General features: G+C 36.5%; 1 protein-coding gene across 5 annotated transcripts in view; it reads left to right on the top strand.

The window, feature by feature from the left end:
• Positions 1-16,089, top strand: part of igsf21a (immunoglobin superfamily, member 21a) — a 268,267-nt gene that overhangs the window by 165,967 nt on the left and 86,211 nt on the right. For all 5 annotated transcript variants that reach the window (XM_048173320.1, XM_048173321.1, XM_048173324.1 and 2 more), the window contains one exon: positions 7,169-7,290. In XM_048173320.1, coding sequence (XP_048029277.1) covers positions 7,169-7,290 — 122 coding nt within the window. The remainder of the gene's footprint in view (positions 1-7,168; positions 7,291-16,089) is intronic.

Below are 16,089 nucleotides of genomic sequence, written 5' to 3'. Positions count from 1 at the left end.
GTAAAACATTACGCTTTAACGAGTCAGTCTCTGTAGATTTACATTTACATAAGAGTTGATTTAACGTGTTAATTTACTGCAATTAATAATAAATCAACTCCTTGCTAGGTGTTTTTCAGCACTATGTGATGTAGTATACCAGTACCTTAAAAATAACACACAAGATGCTTTCAAGATTTTAAAATATACAAAGACTGACTGATATATTTAACTTAAGTTCTGATAAATAAATAAATATATATATATATATATATATATATATATATATATTATTTTTTATTTATTTTATTTTTTTCTAGTCTTATTCTCACCATTTCTGCATTTATTTGACTAAAAATATAGTTAAATATAGTTAAAATGTTATTTATTCCTGTAATGGCGAAGCAGAATTTTCAGCAGCCATTATTCCAGTCTTCAGTGTCACATGATTCTTCAGAAATATGCTGATATGGTGGTCAAGAAACATTTATTGTTATTATTAATGTTAAAAAGAGTTGTGCTGCTTCATATTTTTGTGGAAACCATGATACCTTTTTTTTTGTTTTTTTCAGGATTTTTCGATGAATAGAAAGTTTAGTTGAACCGAACTTATTTGAAATCTTGGTAAACTCCTCCTCCTTCTTCTTCTTCTTCTTCTTCTTCTTCTTCTTCTTCTTCTTTTTCTTTTTTAAATATTGATAATTACTGGGCAGATGCAGCTTATACAGTGTATTTATTTATTCAGGATACTGGGAATCCCACACAGCATTGGTGTTGTTATCGGCATGTTCCACACGTTGGGCTCCTTCAGTTTACACACCATGTGTTGGCACTAGCTTCTATGTAGTCTGGTCACCATTCACTAGATGAAACCAGGTCAATGGCAAATAAACATTGTTTACAAAAGCTTTCTCACCCAGGGTAAGACAGCGTGTTTTGCCGAGGTTTGTATACTGTGCACACAGAACTAGATTAACTGCTGGATACGCAATATTTGAGATCATACAAAGGAAGACACAGGAGTGTGGCTGTAAATATCGTATATAGGGACTGTGCACCCCATGTGGCTATGTTTGTTCAGAGTGCTGAATGGGCTTAATGCATTTTCAAGAGAGTTTCTTCCACATTCTATATCCATAGTGACTACCTTAAATCTTCAGAAGACACAAGTTGAGAGCATGTTTATTGATATGTGCTCTACGAGCCGATGAAGAGTTTTTTGTCACACCATTGACATGCGTATAACATAAGAGTATGCTTTGCGGGTTGTTATTTTGTTGTCAAATCACTAATTTTAGGCCTGTCAACCTTTCTCAGGTTATGAAATAATGGCTTACAATAGGGGTGGTCGTAGAACGAGACAAAATCCTGTTAAGTGATGGGCGGGGGAGGGAATGGAAGAAAAATAACGAAGCAGGAGAGTTTTTGACCACATATCTGAAAGGATGACAGCAGTGGGTGTATCCTGAACTGCCAAATAGTAAAAAAACAAAACAAAAAACAAAAAAACATGCAATTTATTTCTATGTACATATATACAATACAATTCAAAATCTGTAGTATTTAAATAAATAAATATATATATATATATATATATATATATATATATATATATATATATATATATTTTTTTTTTTTTTATGCTCATTAATTCTGCATTTATTTGATCAAAATATTATATATTATTATTTAAAATAACTTTTTCAATATATTGGTTTTTTTTTTTTGATAAAATGCAGTTTATTTCTGAAGGCAAAGCTGAATTTTCAGTAGCCATTACTTTAGTCTTCAGTGGCTCATGATATTCCAGAAATCATTCTGATATGTTGATTTTGTGCTCATGAAACATTTTTTATTATTATAAATGTTGAAAACAGTATTTTTGTTGAAGACATGATACTTTTTTTCAGGATTCTTTGATGAATAGACCATAATTTATTTGAAATAGAAATATTTTATAATATTATAAATGTTTCACTGTCACTTTAAATCTGTGGAATGCTTCCTTGCTGAATAAAAGTATTAATTTCTTTTTAAAATAAACTTGCTGCCCCAAAACTTTCAACAGTAGTGTGTATAAATCATTTACACCCAATAAATATTGAAATGTAGTCACTCTCATTATATTATCTTAGTTTTAAATAATATTAAATTGAGTATTAATGTTTTTCAAATATAAAAATTGATTGATTGATTGACTGATTTGAGTTCAGTCTGATCTGTCTGTCTCCTTTCAAATAAACATATTGGAGCCAGTTGGAGTAAATTGGCTTCCATGCGGTATGTTGAAATGTAGACAAGGGCTGCTATTTCCTGAAGCCTCATTTTCAGTATGACTGTGGTAGTGATCTAAGGTCACGATCGGATTAAGCCATTGAGTGTTTATGTGAGTGTGTATGTGTGCGCATGTGCGTATCCTCAGGCTGCAGAAAGTGATTCAGGAGTGCTCTATAAATAACCACAGCTAGGCAGTTAGGCCCGAGGGATGGGGTGCCACTCTGCTGAAGTGAGCTGAGTGAAGGTAGGGAGAAGGCCAAGGCCTCCATGTGGAACTGCAGCAGACGGCGTGCATTGTTTACACTCTGTAGGGATCCTCCACCTTACTCGCTCATACACTTGTAGGTTGCACCCCTCTCCAACCCCTCTTGATCCTGTTTGCCTGCTTGGATGCACTCCTCTATAACATGGCACTGATCAAATTTGACTGAATGAAGCTCTTCATCGAATGAATTGGAGTAAAATTTCTGATATTGGAGGCTGTTTGAACATGAAAGGTGAGCGTTTATCGAAGGCAGGGACATTTCTTCTGAGAAGGCAAGAGAGGCAGTGTCTCCTCAGAAAATCTGAACTTTAATTATATTGTTAATGTAAAATACAATACAAAAAAAATACAAAAAAGAATAATTGTATTATTGGTTTAAAAAAAACAAAACATAAAGATAATCAGTAAGGACTTTGCCTCCTCGTTTCAGAACATGACTGCACACCACTAATCCAAAGTATCCTACTGTTACGGGCAAGCAAGGTTTGTTTTGGGTACAGAGACAGACTTAGAAGGCGGAGATGGTTCTCACCCATCCAGATCCTCTTCCTCCTCTCCAGATGGTAAACGGCCACTGTGTCTTGGCGGTAATATGTGGAACAGATTCAATAAACTACCCTGAGCTGGATGTGCGTTTCCCCCATGTGGCCTTTTTCCTTAATAAAAGCACATTTATCTGGTTTCCTGTTGTCTCGCTGTCTCTTTCTACATTCTCATAGCAGAGGTAGTCGTCAAGACAACAGGGCGGACAGTCATCAATGATGGATATTCTTTCACATGGGAGTTCAGGTCCATTTTCATTAAGAGGTGAATTCCTTTGGCCCACATGCATGTGCCATGCCAGCTGAATGTCTCGTTTCCTTCATCAGCACAGCAATATGCATGGCCTTCTTCAACAGTGCATTTCAGATTCTTGCCATATGGAAAATAAATTGTATGTTTTTGATGAATTTTAAATAAATGGCCTGCAAGAAGTGTATATATGTTTATATGTATATGTAGCAATAGCCAACAATACATTGTATGGGTCAAAATTATCGATAGTAAAGATCATGTTCCATGGAGATATTTTGTAAATTTCCTACCGTAAATATATATAAAAATTATTTTTGTGAGTGGATATGCATTGCTAAGGACTTCATTTGGACAACTTTAAATGCAATTTTCTCAATATTTTGATTTTTTTTTTCACCCTCAGATTCCAGATTTTCAAATAGTTTTATCTCTGCCAAATATTGTCCTATCATAACAAACCATACATCATAAGCTTATTTATTCAGCTTACAGATGATATATAATATATATTCAAAAAGCATATATGTATTGGGAAAATGTTTTTTTTTTTTCATATTTTTTTAATATACTATATATTTAAATATATAAATATTTTGGTAATCTATGTCTAAAATATGTTTAAATAAATATATTCTGCATACATTATCAGAATTTTTGGCCATGTTTTGCCGTGTTTTAAAAAAAAAAAAAAAATGATATTATCCCAAAAAAAATAAAATAAAAGGAAATATTTCGCTAAATGTTGCTGTCATGTTTTAAATCATGTAATGTTCTAAAATAAAGCTAAATAAAGCTACTTATAGCTTCTTTGATACTTTAAATAATGGAAACGCCATTATATATATATATATATATATATAGAGAGAGAGAGAGAGAGAGAGAGAGAGAGAGAGAGAGAGAGAGAGAAAATAAATTTATATATAATATAAAACTCTGGGAAAAAATGTGAAGAAATTTTAAAAATATATATTTTGGATAATTGTATATATTTACAATGCTAGGCATTATATTTGCATAGCATTGTAAATTTTGAAATATTGAGTGAACAGAGAAAGACCACAGGGAACTGTGATCTAAAAGGGTCTTGGGATGTTCTATCGAACATCTATATGAGAAGAGAATTCCCATCATGCTCATTCGTTTACTTCATTTTTCCATTTATTCAATTCCATTGTACAGTGGCACCTTGTGTTTCCTACTATGCTCTTGATGTTCTCATTACCGTCCTCTTCTCTTGTCATGATGACAAAGTGGGTGACAGTGTCTATTATTTTGAAAGGCCCATTTCGCATTTCTGTTTATCAGAGAGAATGTCAGAACCTTTACTCTGCCTCTCCCACTCATCATGTACTCGCCATTTTTAGCATATGCTCGCTGCTTATCGAATATTTTCATACGTGCTTGAATAAACACAAGCACCCGCTCATTTCATAATGCATGTAAACAAAGCAAACCCTTCACCCTGTGTCTCTCCACAATTATAGATTTTTTATTTTTCTTCAATCTCCATTAGGGGTAAAAAGCAGTTTCAGTTATAAAAAAAGAAAAAAAAAGAAACATTCTCATTCTCCTTTTTCCTCTGTTGATCACTAAAGCAGCAGTTCACTGTGATTTATGAAACAAGATGCAGGTGATTTCACATTATAGTTGTACATTAAAAAGGGCAGAATTCAGTTTTTCATAAATCTTTTGAATGGTTGCTGGATTACACTTGAAGAAATACAGGTAGAAGCATCTCGAGCTGTCCATAACAATACTGCAACAATTTGAGCCAAGAGCTGAAACCACCAAAGGAATCTGTATTCAGCTACTGGGAGCACTTTGTTTTCTAAGACATGTCAGACAGAAACATTCTTGCATCTCACCTTTTAAAGCATTATTAGAGTCAACTACAAAAGCAACCAAGATCAACCGGAGGAGAAAACGCAACTATCAAACACAGGTTTGCTTTTAGCGACTGACCTTTTAGTGTCACTACTTTCCTGTAAACCTGTAGCAGAATGTAGCGGGAACTGTAGCAGCCGCATTGTCGGATGCTTACAAGACAGCCAGATGGTCAGAATGATCTTTGTGCTCAGAGTGCAATGATGAAGCATTCCTTGGATGGTTTTTAAGTGGTGTCACTTAAAAATGCCTTGGGTTGACAAAATCAGCACTTTGCTGATCTGTTTCTGAGACTCTTAAACACACTTGTTTAGATGGCAAGTGCCATCTTTCTGAAAATATATATTTGTCATAGATTATTTATGTGCATTCAGTTTTTTTTTTTTTTTGTTTTTTTTTTTGTTTATTTGAAATATATGAAATGTGGACAATCTTTTTTTGGGTCCACTCTTTTTTTTGTGTGATTTTATATATATATATATATATATATATATATATGTATCTTTTTTTGTGTGTTTTTTTTATACCAGTAGTACTTTAGTACTTAAAAAAAAATGTATATATCATGACAGTATTTTACTCATTCATTCATTCATTCATTCATTCATTCATTCATTTATTTATTTATTTATTTATTTATTTATTTATTTATTTATTTATTTATTTATTTATTTATTTATTTATTTATTTCCTATTTTTGTTTCTCTTTTAGGTGTATTTGTGTTATATTTTAAAATCCTAAAATACATTTCAACAAAGAATATAACATTTTTAAGACTTTCCTGGTACATTAACATGCGTCAACATGCACGTTGCATCTGCATTGTGAGGAAAGGATGGAAGGGCTGGAAAATATTCTTAACCCACACAATTTTACACTTAAAAGGACTCTTGTTTCAGGTGTATTAAAAATATATCAAATCATGTTGAAATTGCTCTGGAATAGCTCTTTGTTATTGTGAGTTTTAGAAATGCATTATGTAAACATTATCCTATACGCTTGGATTGTTTATCCCCTGTATTCATTGCTCATATAATTCCTTTCTAAAAGAGAATTTGAGCAATTATGAATCATTGTGTGTTATAGTGGCTGCAGGCATTTATTGTGAATCTCTAGAGGACTAGAGGTTATTGTGGCCGTCCTACACTCATTTGTGAGGGCAGCGTGAATTGTTTGTTCAAATCAAACCAATTTAACATTGTCCTCATGGCACTGTTGTTCTCCACACAGAGGAAAACCAATCACAAATCCACCTAGGACTGATTTACAGCGCCTGGGGACCAGATTAAGAGGCCATAGATAGCATCTCAAGTGTTCGCCGAAAGAAAGACACCTGTCCCGCCAACAATTCCACCGCTTCAAAAGCAGGCATTAACACTTCCATTAAAATCTGTCACCCCTCTTGCTCCTTCTTCTCTGTGTGCTCTGAAGAGAAATCGCAGTCATTCAAATGCTAAGCGACTTTCTCTCCCCTGTGGATATTAGCGCAAAAAAGAGCAGCGCTCCATCATTTGCCAAGAACTTCTGGGAGGGGAAAAAGACGCGAAATGAGCCAATGGTGCTGAGAATATCCCTCACCTCTGCAATATCTCTTCACATTTCATTACCTTTCCTGTGCCGCAGACCAACAAAATGCAGCAAAAACGTCAGTCATCATTAGATCGCTGCCTTATAGTGCACTAAATTCCTTATGCCACATATGTAAGTGTCTCGCTGATTTCATCATGCTCGGCAGGTTTCCGAGAGCTCATTTAAATTCATCACTTCACAAGCTCTTAAATAATATACCAATAATAACTCTAAACGGATCAATGGAATCATTTTAAAGTGTGAGAACTAACTTTGCCTGTGGGCATCGAGCTCTTGTACTGTCTCATCTCATTATTTATGTATCGGGGTCTATGGAATATCCACTTCATTATAAGACACATCTTTTTTATTAATGTTTTATTCTTATTTCTTAACAGGTTACTGACGGAGGCACTATTAAGCAGAAGATTTTTACATACGATGCTATGTTCAATACCAATTACTCCCACATGGAGGATTACCGCAGACGGGAAGACCTGGTGTATCAATCGACTGTCCGGTAAGGGTCATTCATTGATTTTAACAAAATAGAATACTTATGTGATCTGATCACTGGAGTTGCCAAATTTTGTCATTGACAGATTAATTATTGTTTAAAAGGGAACCTATTTTGCAAAATTCACTTTTATAAGGTGTTTGAACACAGATTTTTTTATAATCCTCATAAATCATAAACAGTCTCTCCAAGTGAGCGCTTCCGGATGTGAAGCCCCGCCCATGACTGGTGATGATCTGCCCTATTAGCATAGATATCGCCCTGAGTGAGAAGCACAAAGTCCGCCATTTCCGTTTCCTCGCTGTATCAGCTGGAGATATACAATGAGTGAGCCAAAAAACATTACAAATGTTCTGCTATTGGATGTACCAACGAACATAAGAGTATTCATAGACTCTCGGCATCTGAGCCTCTGAGCACACCATGGTTGAATTCCATTTATGAAGGAAATGTGCTGAAGAAAGTCGATAAAGTGTTATATATTTGTGTGAATCATATTACGCCGGACTGCTTCACAAACGAGGGTCAGTTCAATGCTGGATTTGCACAAAAGATTAACATGACGTTACATGCTAGTTGATAAGTTGAATCAACTTAACTCCTCAAAAACAAAACTACATAAATTTATCCACTAACCATTCAGAAATGTCCAGTTGAATTCTAAAAGTTGTAACTTGGGACTCCGGTTTGAACAATGTAAGGCTGAACGCCACTTCTGACAATTTCTGACATTTTGGCTACGTGAGATTCTCCGGTTTTGTTGTTGTTAAGTTTCCGAAGCATGGGCTGTAAAGGCCCCGCCCTCTTCTGGAAAGGGGGCCGGGAGCAGCAGCTCATTTGCAATTAAAGGGACACACACAAAAAACGTGTTTTTGCTCACACCCAAATAGGGGCAATTTTGGCATAATAAATGATCTGTGGGGTATTTTGAGCTGAAACTTCACAGCCTTACATTGACACATTCTGGGGACACCAGAGACTTATATTTTACATCTTGTGAAAAGGGGCAAAATAGATCCTCTTTAAAATGTTGGTACATGTTGTCTGAGCCATAGAGCATTGGACTCTTTGTCTGGCTATCACCAGACCAAGCTCAATTTAAAATTGAACATTGGTCTGGGGAGTCTGTATGTATTTTCTACTGCACTTGGATTGACGGTTGTGCTTGCCGTCGCTTCTCTATAGTCATCGCGTTATACCCGCCAATAGCGAGCAAGGTGGATAAGCCAGTCTGTGATTGGTTCCCGCAAAAGTGTAACAGAAGCAGTAGAAATGAATGTACGGGTTTCAAATCGCCGGCAGATCAGGCTGGGTTTACCCAGTCTATTGGACTCTGGTACTAATGGTGTCAATGTGACTTCTCATTTATTTTCTATTGGCTTTTAACAGTAATATAATGAGAAATCCTTTGGGTTCCTTACGAATTATCTTTAATTTTCTTATGTGTGCATCAGAAGAGCGTCTTTGTCAATCTGTTTCACTGTATTTTCAATGTCTTGCATTATAAGCATTCATTTTTATGATGTCTTGTCATGTCAAAATTATATCAATGTTTGACACCCAAATCAGCACATCTTTTTTTAATAATAGTCCAATTGGACAAGCGTGTGGGCAGGATTACCATCTCAGGTGTGTTGAGTATTAATTAGCATATATGCTAATTACCTTCTGTTGTGCCTCCTCTAGTTTTTCTGTGTCCTGTGCATATTGGTCCCATAAAGACCTAAAAAAGTTACACTTTGTAAGTAAAATATGAGCTGATTAAGAATCTTTGCCTCAGTATTCAGCGCGTTCTGGTATTTTCACCCACTGAGCCCCTAGCCAAGCCTTTCAAGCTTTGGGCCCTCAGTTGCAATGTTCCTGCTCCCCATTCAGAAGCATCATCTTTAGCCTCCCCTTTTTGAACATCTGCTTTAGTGTTTCACAGGCCCGCTGAGGAACAGACGTGTTTCCCAAGTCATCCATGATACCTGAGGCTCAGCTTCAGGCAGAAAAGCAACAGCAAGCCCTAGAAATACTTTGTCATACCTACTCTGCTTCTCACCAAAACATACAAGTTTCTTGTCAGACCAAAAGCTGGAACAAACTATTAGATGAAGAGGAGAAAAAAGAAGGTTTTGAATGCTTGTTTAACCTGCTGCAAGACTAGCTGCGGTTTCTAAACAGCAGATATCTACAGTGCACGTGTGTAACTACTCTATCAGAGTTTTTTAGGTAACAGGCTACAATGCCTCCTTGCTTTGCCTGGAAAGTGGGACAGTATATGCTGTGTGCACACGCACAGGAACAAACACTCCTACCCAGCAGGAAGTAAATTGACTGTCACACTGTAAGCAGCAGTAGGGATCACCTGTATTGACCTCGCAGTCTCACATAATGCTCGGGAAGGAAGATGGCATCCGCGGAGACCGTCAAGCTTCATGTGCAGTCACCTAAGTATAAACACACATTGGGCCCTATAATACACCCGGCGCAATGCGACGCAAGGCGCAGCGCAAGTGTGTTTGCTAGTTTGCGTCCGGCGCCGTTCGCGTTTTCCCGTTCAGCGCCACGTCCTTAAATTAGTAAATGCATTTGCGCCAGTTATGGCGCCCATGGGCGTGCTGGTCTAAAAAAGAGGTGTGTTCAGGCGCATTGCTATTTTAAGGAGCTGAAAATAGACTGTGCCATAGACCAACTCAAACCTGGTCTGAAGTCTAAAGTCAATGGCGCAATATTTTTTTGTTAGAGCGCGTTGGTAGAAACTGCGCCTCTGGGCGCATCCACAGTGCGCGTTGACTTTGCTTATTACACACAGGGATGCGCATCACACAAACATGCCAAATATTAAAAACAAAAGGATTACAGTGTAAAAGAATATTATTGTGTAGGCTACATAAATACAAAAATGTAATGATGAATAGTCATTGCGTGTATTAGAATTAGGCTACCTATTTTCAATTCAGCCTATTACTACTTATAATGATGAACGAAATTGGCTAATTAATTGAAAAATCGTGCCAATACACACACACATATATATATATTAACTGACTCATCGCGCGGAGCTATTTGAAAGCCTGCATCCAACGCAGACGACTGAAAGATTGACTGGCCACTTAACAGGTAATTTCAGCAAAACATCTGATGCCAGAAGACGAGGACACAATCACTGCTAATTCATCCCACGCCTTCTTCACCTCGGGAAGCTTTGGTGGATTCCTGCTTGTCCCGTAGATGATCTGCTCGGACGCTTTAACTTCGCGCACGAGCAGATCAGTTTCTTCGATTGAAAAGCGTTCAGCTTTTCCGCCAACAAATTCCGCCATGTAAATAGCAATCCGCCATGACGCGAGCGCATCTGACACTCTGATTGGTTTATTGAACGTTACGCCCATTACTCATTAAGAGAACAGGGACAACCCATTTCAAAAATGCGCCCCGGCGCACGGACCGTTTTTCCGTCGTTAAAATAGCAAAAGTGGATTTGGACATGCCCTGAGTGCACCTGCGCCATGCGCTTTACACTTTGCATTTAGATCGTTAAAATAGGGCCCATTGTCTCAAAAATCATAAACAGTATTATGTTTTACAGTTAAAAATCTACTTAACTCAAGATTTATTCTCTGAAAGCATAGTTGTTTTAAGCATAGTTTAAATGTACTTATGTAACTATGCTTAAACTTATGTGAAGTTTGTCAATACAAGCGGAGATGGGCATAAATACATGAAAATATATGTAAAATAAAAATGCAAAAAATACCTAATTCTTAAATTCTGTAATTTGTATTATTATTATTTAAATTCAAATACAGTACTGTGTATTTTGAAAATACACAAAACACATGTGAAATTGGCCATTCAGTGAAGTATCACTATTTGGCTGGCATCTATCTGGACTTTTTCTGGACTTATTCACCTAACTCTACCACCAACTTCTCAAAAAGATTGGGTGTCATCTGTGCCATTTCTGTACTTATTTCTGACCAGGTTACACTGCAGTCTATTACTATTGGTGAACACACCACAGGACACAAATAAATCACATGCGATATTAAGTAATATAAGTAATTTTCACAGTTACAATATATACTGTATCATGATATAGTCTTTTTTTTTTTTTTTTCTGGAAGTAAGGTTTTAGATTTTAAAAGGTTTTAGGTTTTAAAATTTTAGATACCAGTGAAATTTCACTTTTCTCAAAACCAGATTCAATACCACAAAAACTTATACCAGGATAACTAATGTAATCAGTTATTGAAGACAAGCAAACAGTCAGTAATAAAGTAAGAACAAAGAAACACGCAAAAGAACAAATAAATACAACAGAACAAGGATATGAATTAAAGTTGTTTGTTTTTTTAGGCCGGTCTACCTATCAGAAATAAGAAATACTACAGTAATATAATGAAGTAATCAAATGTAAAATAAAACGCTGCATAGTATTCACTGTTTTAATTAAATATAAATTGATTCATATTAAAGTTACAAAAGTTATGCAGTCAAGAGCAGTGATTTGTACATATTTTTGTGTATTTGACCATTTACAGCAGAAAGCTGCCTGTAAGTGTGTGAATACTGAATGTGAGTTCTGTTTGCAGCATATTGCACTTTTAATAATTTAATAGCTCACTTTTAAAAACGTCAAGCACATCCTGCTCTTTATTACTCATTTGTCCATGTTTCTTTATCGCTCTTTGTCAATAACTCCTAACTCCCACTAAAAGCTGGTTATATATACTAAAAGCACAGCTATATTTGTATACTGCAATACATAAATGATATAGAAAAAGTTGAATCGATTCACACTTGATATCATCACCATGATATATCTCGTCATATCACCCAGTCCTAGCAAGCATAATGCTTAAACCCATTTGGCTAGCAGCCAATAAAACCAAAAACCTATGGATGGATGGTTGGATGGATGGACAGACGGACGGATGGACAGATGAATGGATGGACTGGCGGATGTGTGATTGATGGCTAGAGTGACAATTTTTTGCAGCACAGACACTTGAATGACACACAAGTGTACACACTTCATAAATCCTTTTCCTGCAGCCTCCGACACAGCATTCTGTGGGAGATCCAGAGCACCCAAACAGGATATTTCACAGGTATTATCTCTCATTTTCATTCCGGAGTGGCAAAACGCCACACCAGCAGGCCTTGCCACTCTAATTCAGTTCTCAGCCTTTCGCCTGTAAATAAATGCACAAGTAAGGATCTTTCTGAAAATGAAAGCAGAGAGATAGACATGTCTGTCTCTAGCTGCGCCATAGAAGTTGAATTGTTTTCACATTAAACTGAGAAAGCAGTGATGCCTGCCTGCATGCTGCTCAGAAGTATACGTATCTCTTGAAATAATGGAGAATAAAAGCATCGTTTAGAACTGCTTATTTCTAATCATTTGCCAGTCCCTTAAATGACAGTTTGAATTCCCTGGAAAACTCAACACAAGGTGTCAAATTATTACATGCCAAATTGAAATTTCTATGTCTTTTCTAAACTTTCCCCTCACAATCCCCCTAAAGGAGGCTACGTTGTTGAAGGTGTTTGAAAAATTAATTCTGTTTCTTTTTAATATTTAATAGAAGTCATAATGTTAGGTCTTTCTTCTTGTTCTTCACTAGCTTCTCCTTGTCACTAAGCTGCCAGTGGATTAAGATGGAGAGTTTGAGCTGTCCATCAAATCTCAAACAGGTCCACAGGACCCTCCCCTTGCACTCTAACCTGGCCCTCTTCTCTCATTATCATGGACACCTCAATTCTCCACCTGTTCCTATGAGACCCAACTGCTCTTGGCAAAACATTCGACTTTATACTCCGAAACAAAAGCACTTACGCCCACCGGGCCCTCCAGGGTCCTTCAGAAGAAGCCCGTTCTTCAATAAAAGCCCCTGATTATCATGCACATCTATCATATTTTTTTTCATGACTCTTTACTGAAACGTGACAACTGTGTTAAAAGAGAGAGATGAAATATGTTTTGTGTCATTGAGGCATGTGATTTCTCTTTTTAGTTTTGAAGTGAGGACACTGTAATGGGATTTGGGTGTGTGAATATGCAATGTAAAAAATGTTAAAATTTAGTGTCTCTAGTTTGTCTAGTCCACAATTTTATTTTTATTTATTCTATTTTATGATTATTCTATATATATATCTATAGTAAAGACTGATGTACCAGTCAGGCCAATTATTTAGCTAAAATTTGGTCATTTGGTTATCATCAGTCTCGTCAGTAAGTACACAACATCTTGATTTTTAGTACTGTAGTTGTCCAAAATTATTTTTTATATTTATTTTATTTTTATTTTTATTTATCTTTCATTAATTTGTTTTGTTTTGTTTTGTTTTTTGTTTTGTTTTGTTTTGTTTTTTTAATCTTGCTGAACCTTTGAAAATTTGCAGAGGCCCCCCGAGTGGCATTTATGTTTTGTTTTGTTTTGTTTTGTTTTGTTTTGTTTTGTTTTGTTTTGTTTTGTTTTGTTTTGTTTTGTTTTGTTTATATTGCTGAGCCTTTGCAAATTTGCAGAGGCCCCCCGAGTGGCATTTTATTTTTTTATTTTTTTTGTTTTGTTTTGTTTTGTTTTTTGTTTTGTTTTTTTTGTGTGTTTTGTTTTCTTCTGTTCATCTTGCTGACCCTTTAAAAGTTTTCAGAGGCCCCCGAGTGGCATTTTAATTAATGTTTGTTTTTGTTGTTGTTGTTTTGTCTTGAATTGCAGAGGCCCCCGAGTGTCATTATAATTCAGTTAATTTAATTTATTAAGTTAATTCATTTTTAAAGATTTTCAGATATTTAATTGCAGCAACCATGCATGTGGCTTTTTAGACATCGACATCTGCCATTGAAAATCCCATATTGGTTGACCAGTACTATGACTGTACTCACAATGAATCTCATGCAACAAACAATGGATTTCTTGAAAAAAAAAAAAAAAAAAAAAAAAACTTTTTGTGTAAATCATTCACAAATCCTTTCATGCATAAATAACATTGAATGTAATTGATTGGGGGGGGGGGAGGGGGGGTTTGTTTAAGCTGATGTTCAAACCTCTATGAGTGAATATACAAGTAAAAGATGACCTCAGCTGACCTCTGTGTTTGATGACTCATGAAATCATGAGCTACTGCGAATATTCCAACACCATAAATTCAGCCTTGGACATATTCTAACATCATACGCCCACAACGACCAATAAGAACAGGCCTCAGCTGAGAAATTCATGGCACATTTCTGTAATTACAGAATGTTATATTCCTGGCAGCGAGCGCTCTGTCCCTTTCAGCGCACACACACACACACACACTTAAACACACTGCAGAGTGGCAGGACCTGGCTAGGCAAATCCCTCCTTGCTTCGGTGTGATTTAGTGCTAATCGGCTTTTTATTACTCTCTGATTAACAATCCATCTACAATTTTAGAGCACAGTGAGAGAGAGAGAGAATACAGAGGGGGTGAAAGTGAGAAAGACTGTGAAGGAGCTGGAGTTTCAGTCCCATTGAGGTTATTTTGAAGAACTGAATACCAGAGCGAGCCAGACTATTGTGCAACATCACCGTCATTTCAGCAATCCAAAGAGGAAGTATGCAACAGAGGGGAGAGAATGAGCGAATAAGAGACAGAGAGTGTCGAAAAGGAGAGAGGAGGAGTGGTGGAGAGCTAAGAGGGTGAGAGAGACAGGAATTGAGAAATGTGCTGGCTGGGATTCAGAGACCCGGGCAGTAAAGCTCATCCAGAGAGAGGACACTTGCAGGGTGGAACGTGAGACCAATGCCAATGTACAAAGCCGGAGCCAAACCTCTCATCCAATCATCACGGTCTGTGCATGTCAAGCAGCCCTGGAAGTAAGGGGTGAAAAAACTAACAAAAACAACAATAAAAACTCAAAAAATTGCCAATAGATGTGGTTAAAATTATAGACATCTGTGAGGAGAAATAGCAGAGTGGTTTTATTTACAGCCACTGCATTGTTTCCCTCGCCATGATGGTGAACGCACAGCAATTAACTCTGCCTGTGTTTCTACTCATCAAGCCTAAGTGAGCTATCTGAGGTGCAGGGGGAAAGAAAGCCACGGTGGGGAGGGGTGGAGGCGTACATGAAAGGAATGCTTATTCGCTTGTGCTAAGAACTCACCCGCTGCCCTCATTCAATATAAATGAGCTTGGTTTCGGTCAATCTAGCTGTTTTCGGCTTGTTTTAAAGGGGCTGAGCAGCAGGACTTTGTCGACCGGCGCCGAGCACATGCAGACAACGTTGAGATTGTTAAAGGGATTGCTTGACTGAAGCGAAGGGAGAGGCTGAGATTTTTTTATTTATTTATTTATTTTTTGAGAGAGAGAGAGAGAGAGAGAGAGAGAGAGAGTTTTAGAAAATTGTCATATCCAGAATGTGGAACATGAGCTGAAAGAAGATGCAAACAAAGATAGACTCAGACGTGTTTTGTAACCTAGAAAGAGGGCAATATAAAAGCCGTCTTTTCTTAATTGCGAAAAGTCTATTTCGTTCAAAAGATTGGGGGTGGCACAGGGTTTTTTTCTTTTCTTTTCTTTTCTTTTCTTTTCTTTTCTTTTCTTTTCTTTTTTTTTCCTTCTATTTTTGGAAAAATATTTTTATTTTTTTAAAGGATTAGTCCACTTTTAAATAAACTTTTCCTGATAATTTACTCACCCCCATGTCATGTCATGTCCATGTCTTTCTTTCTTCAGTCGAAAAGAAATTAAAGTTTTTGATGAAAACATTCCAGGATTTTTCTCCATATAGTGGACTTCAATGGGCACCAAACAGTTGAAGGTCAAAATTAGTTTCACTGCAGC

The sequence above is a fragment of the Megalobrama amblycephala genome, linkage group LG21 (genome assembly GCF_018812025.1).
Source record: "Megalobrama amblycephala isolate DHTTF-2021 linkage group LG21, ASM1881202v1, whole genome shotgun sequence".
NCBI classification, from domain to species: Eukaryota; Metazoa; Chordata; class Actinopteri; order Cypriniformes; family Xenocyprididae; genus Megalobrama; species Megalobrama amblycephala.
The sequence above is the reverse complement of the archived record's forward strand: the minus strand, read 5'-3'. Positions and strand labels throughout refer to the sequence as shown.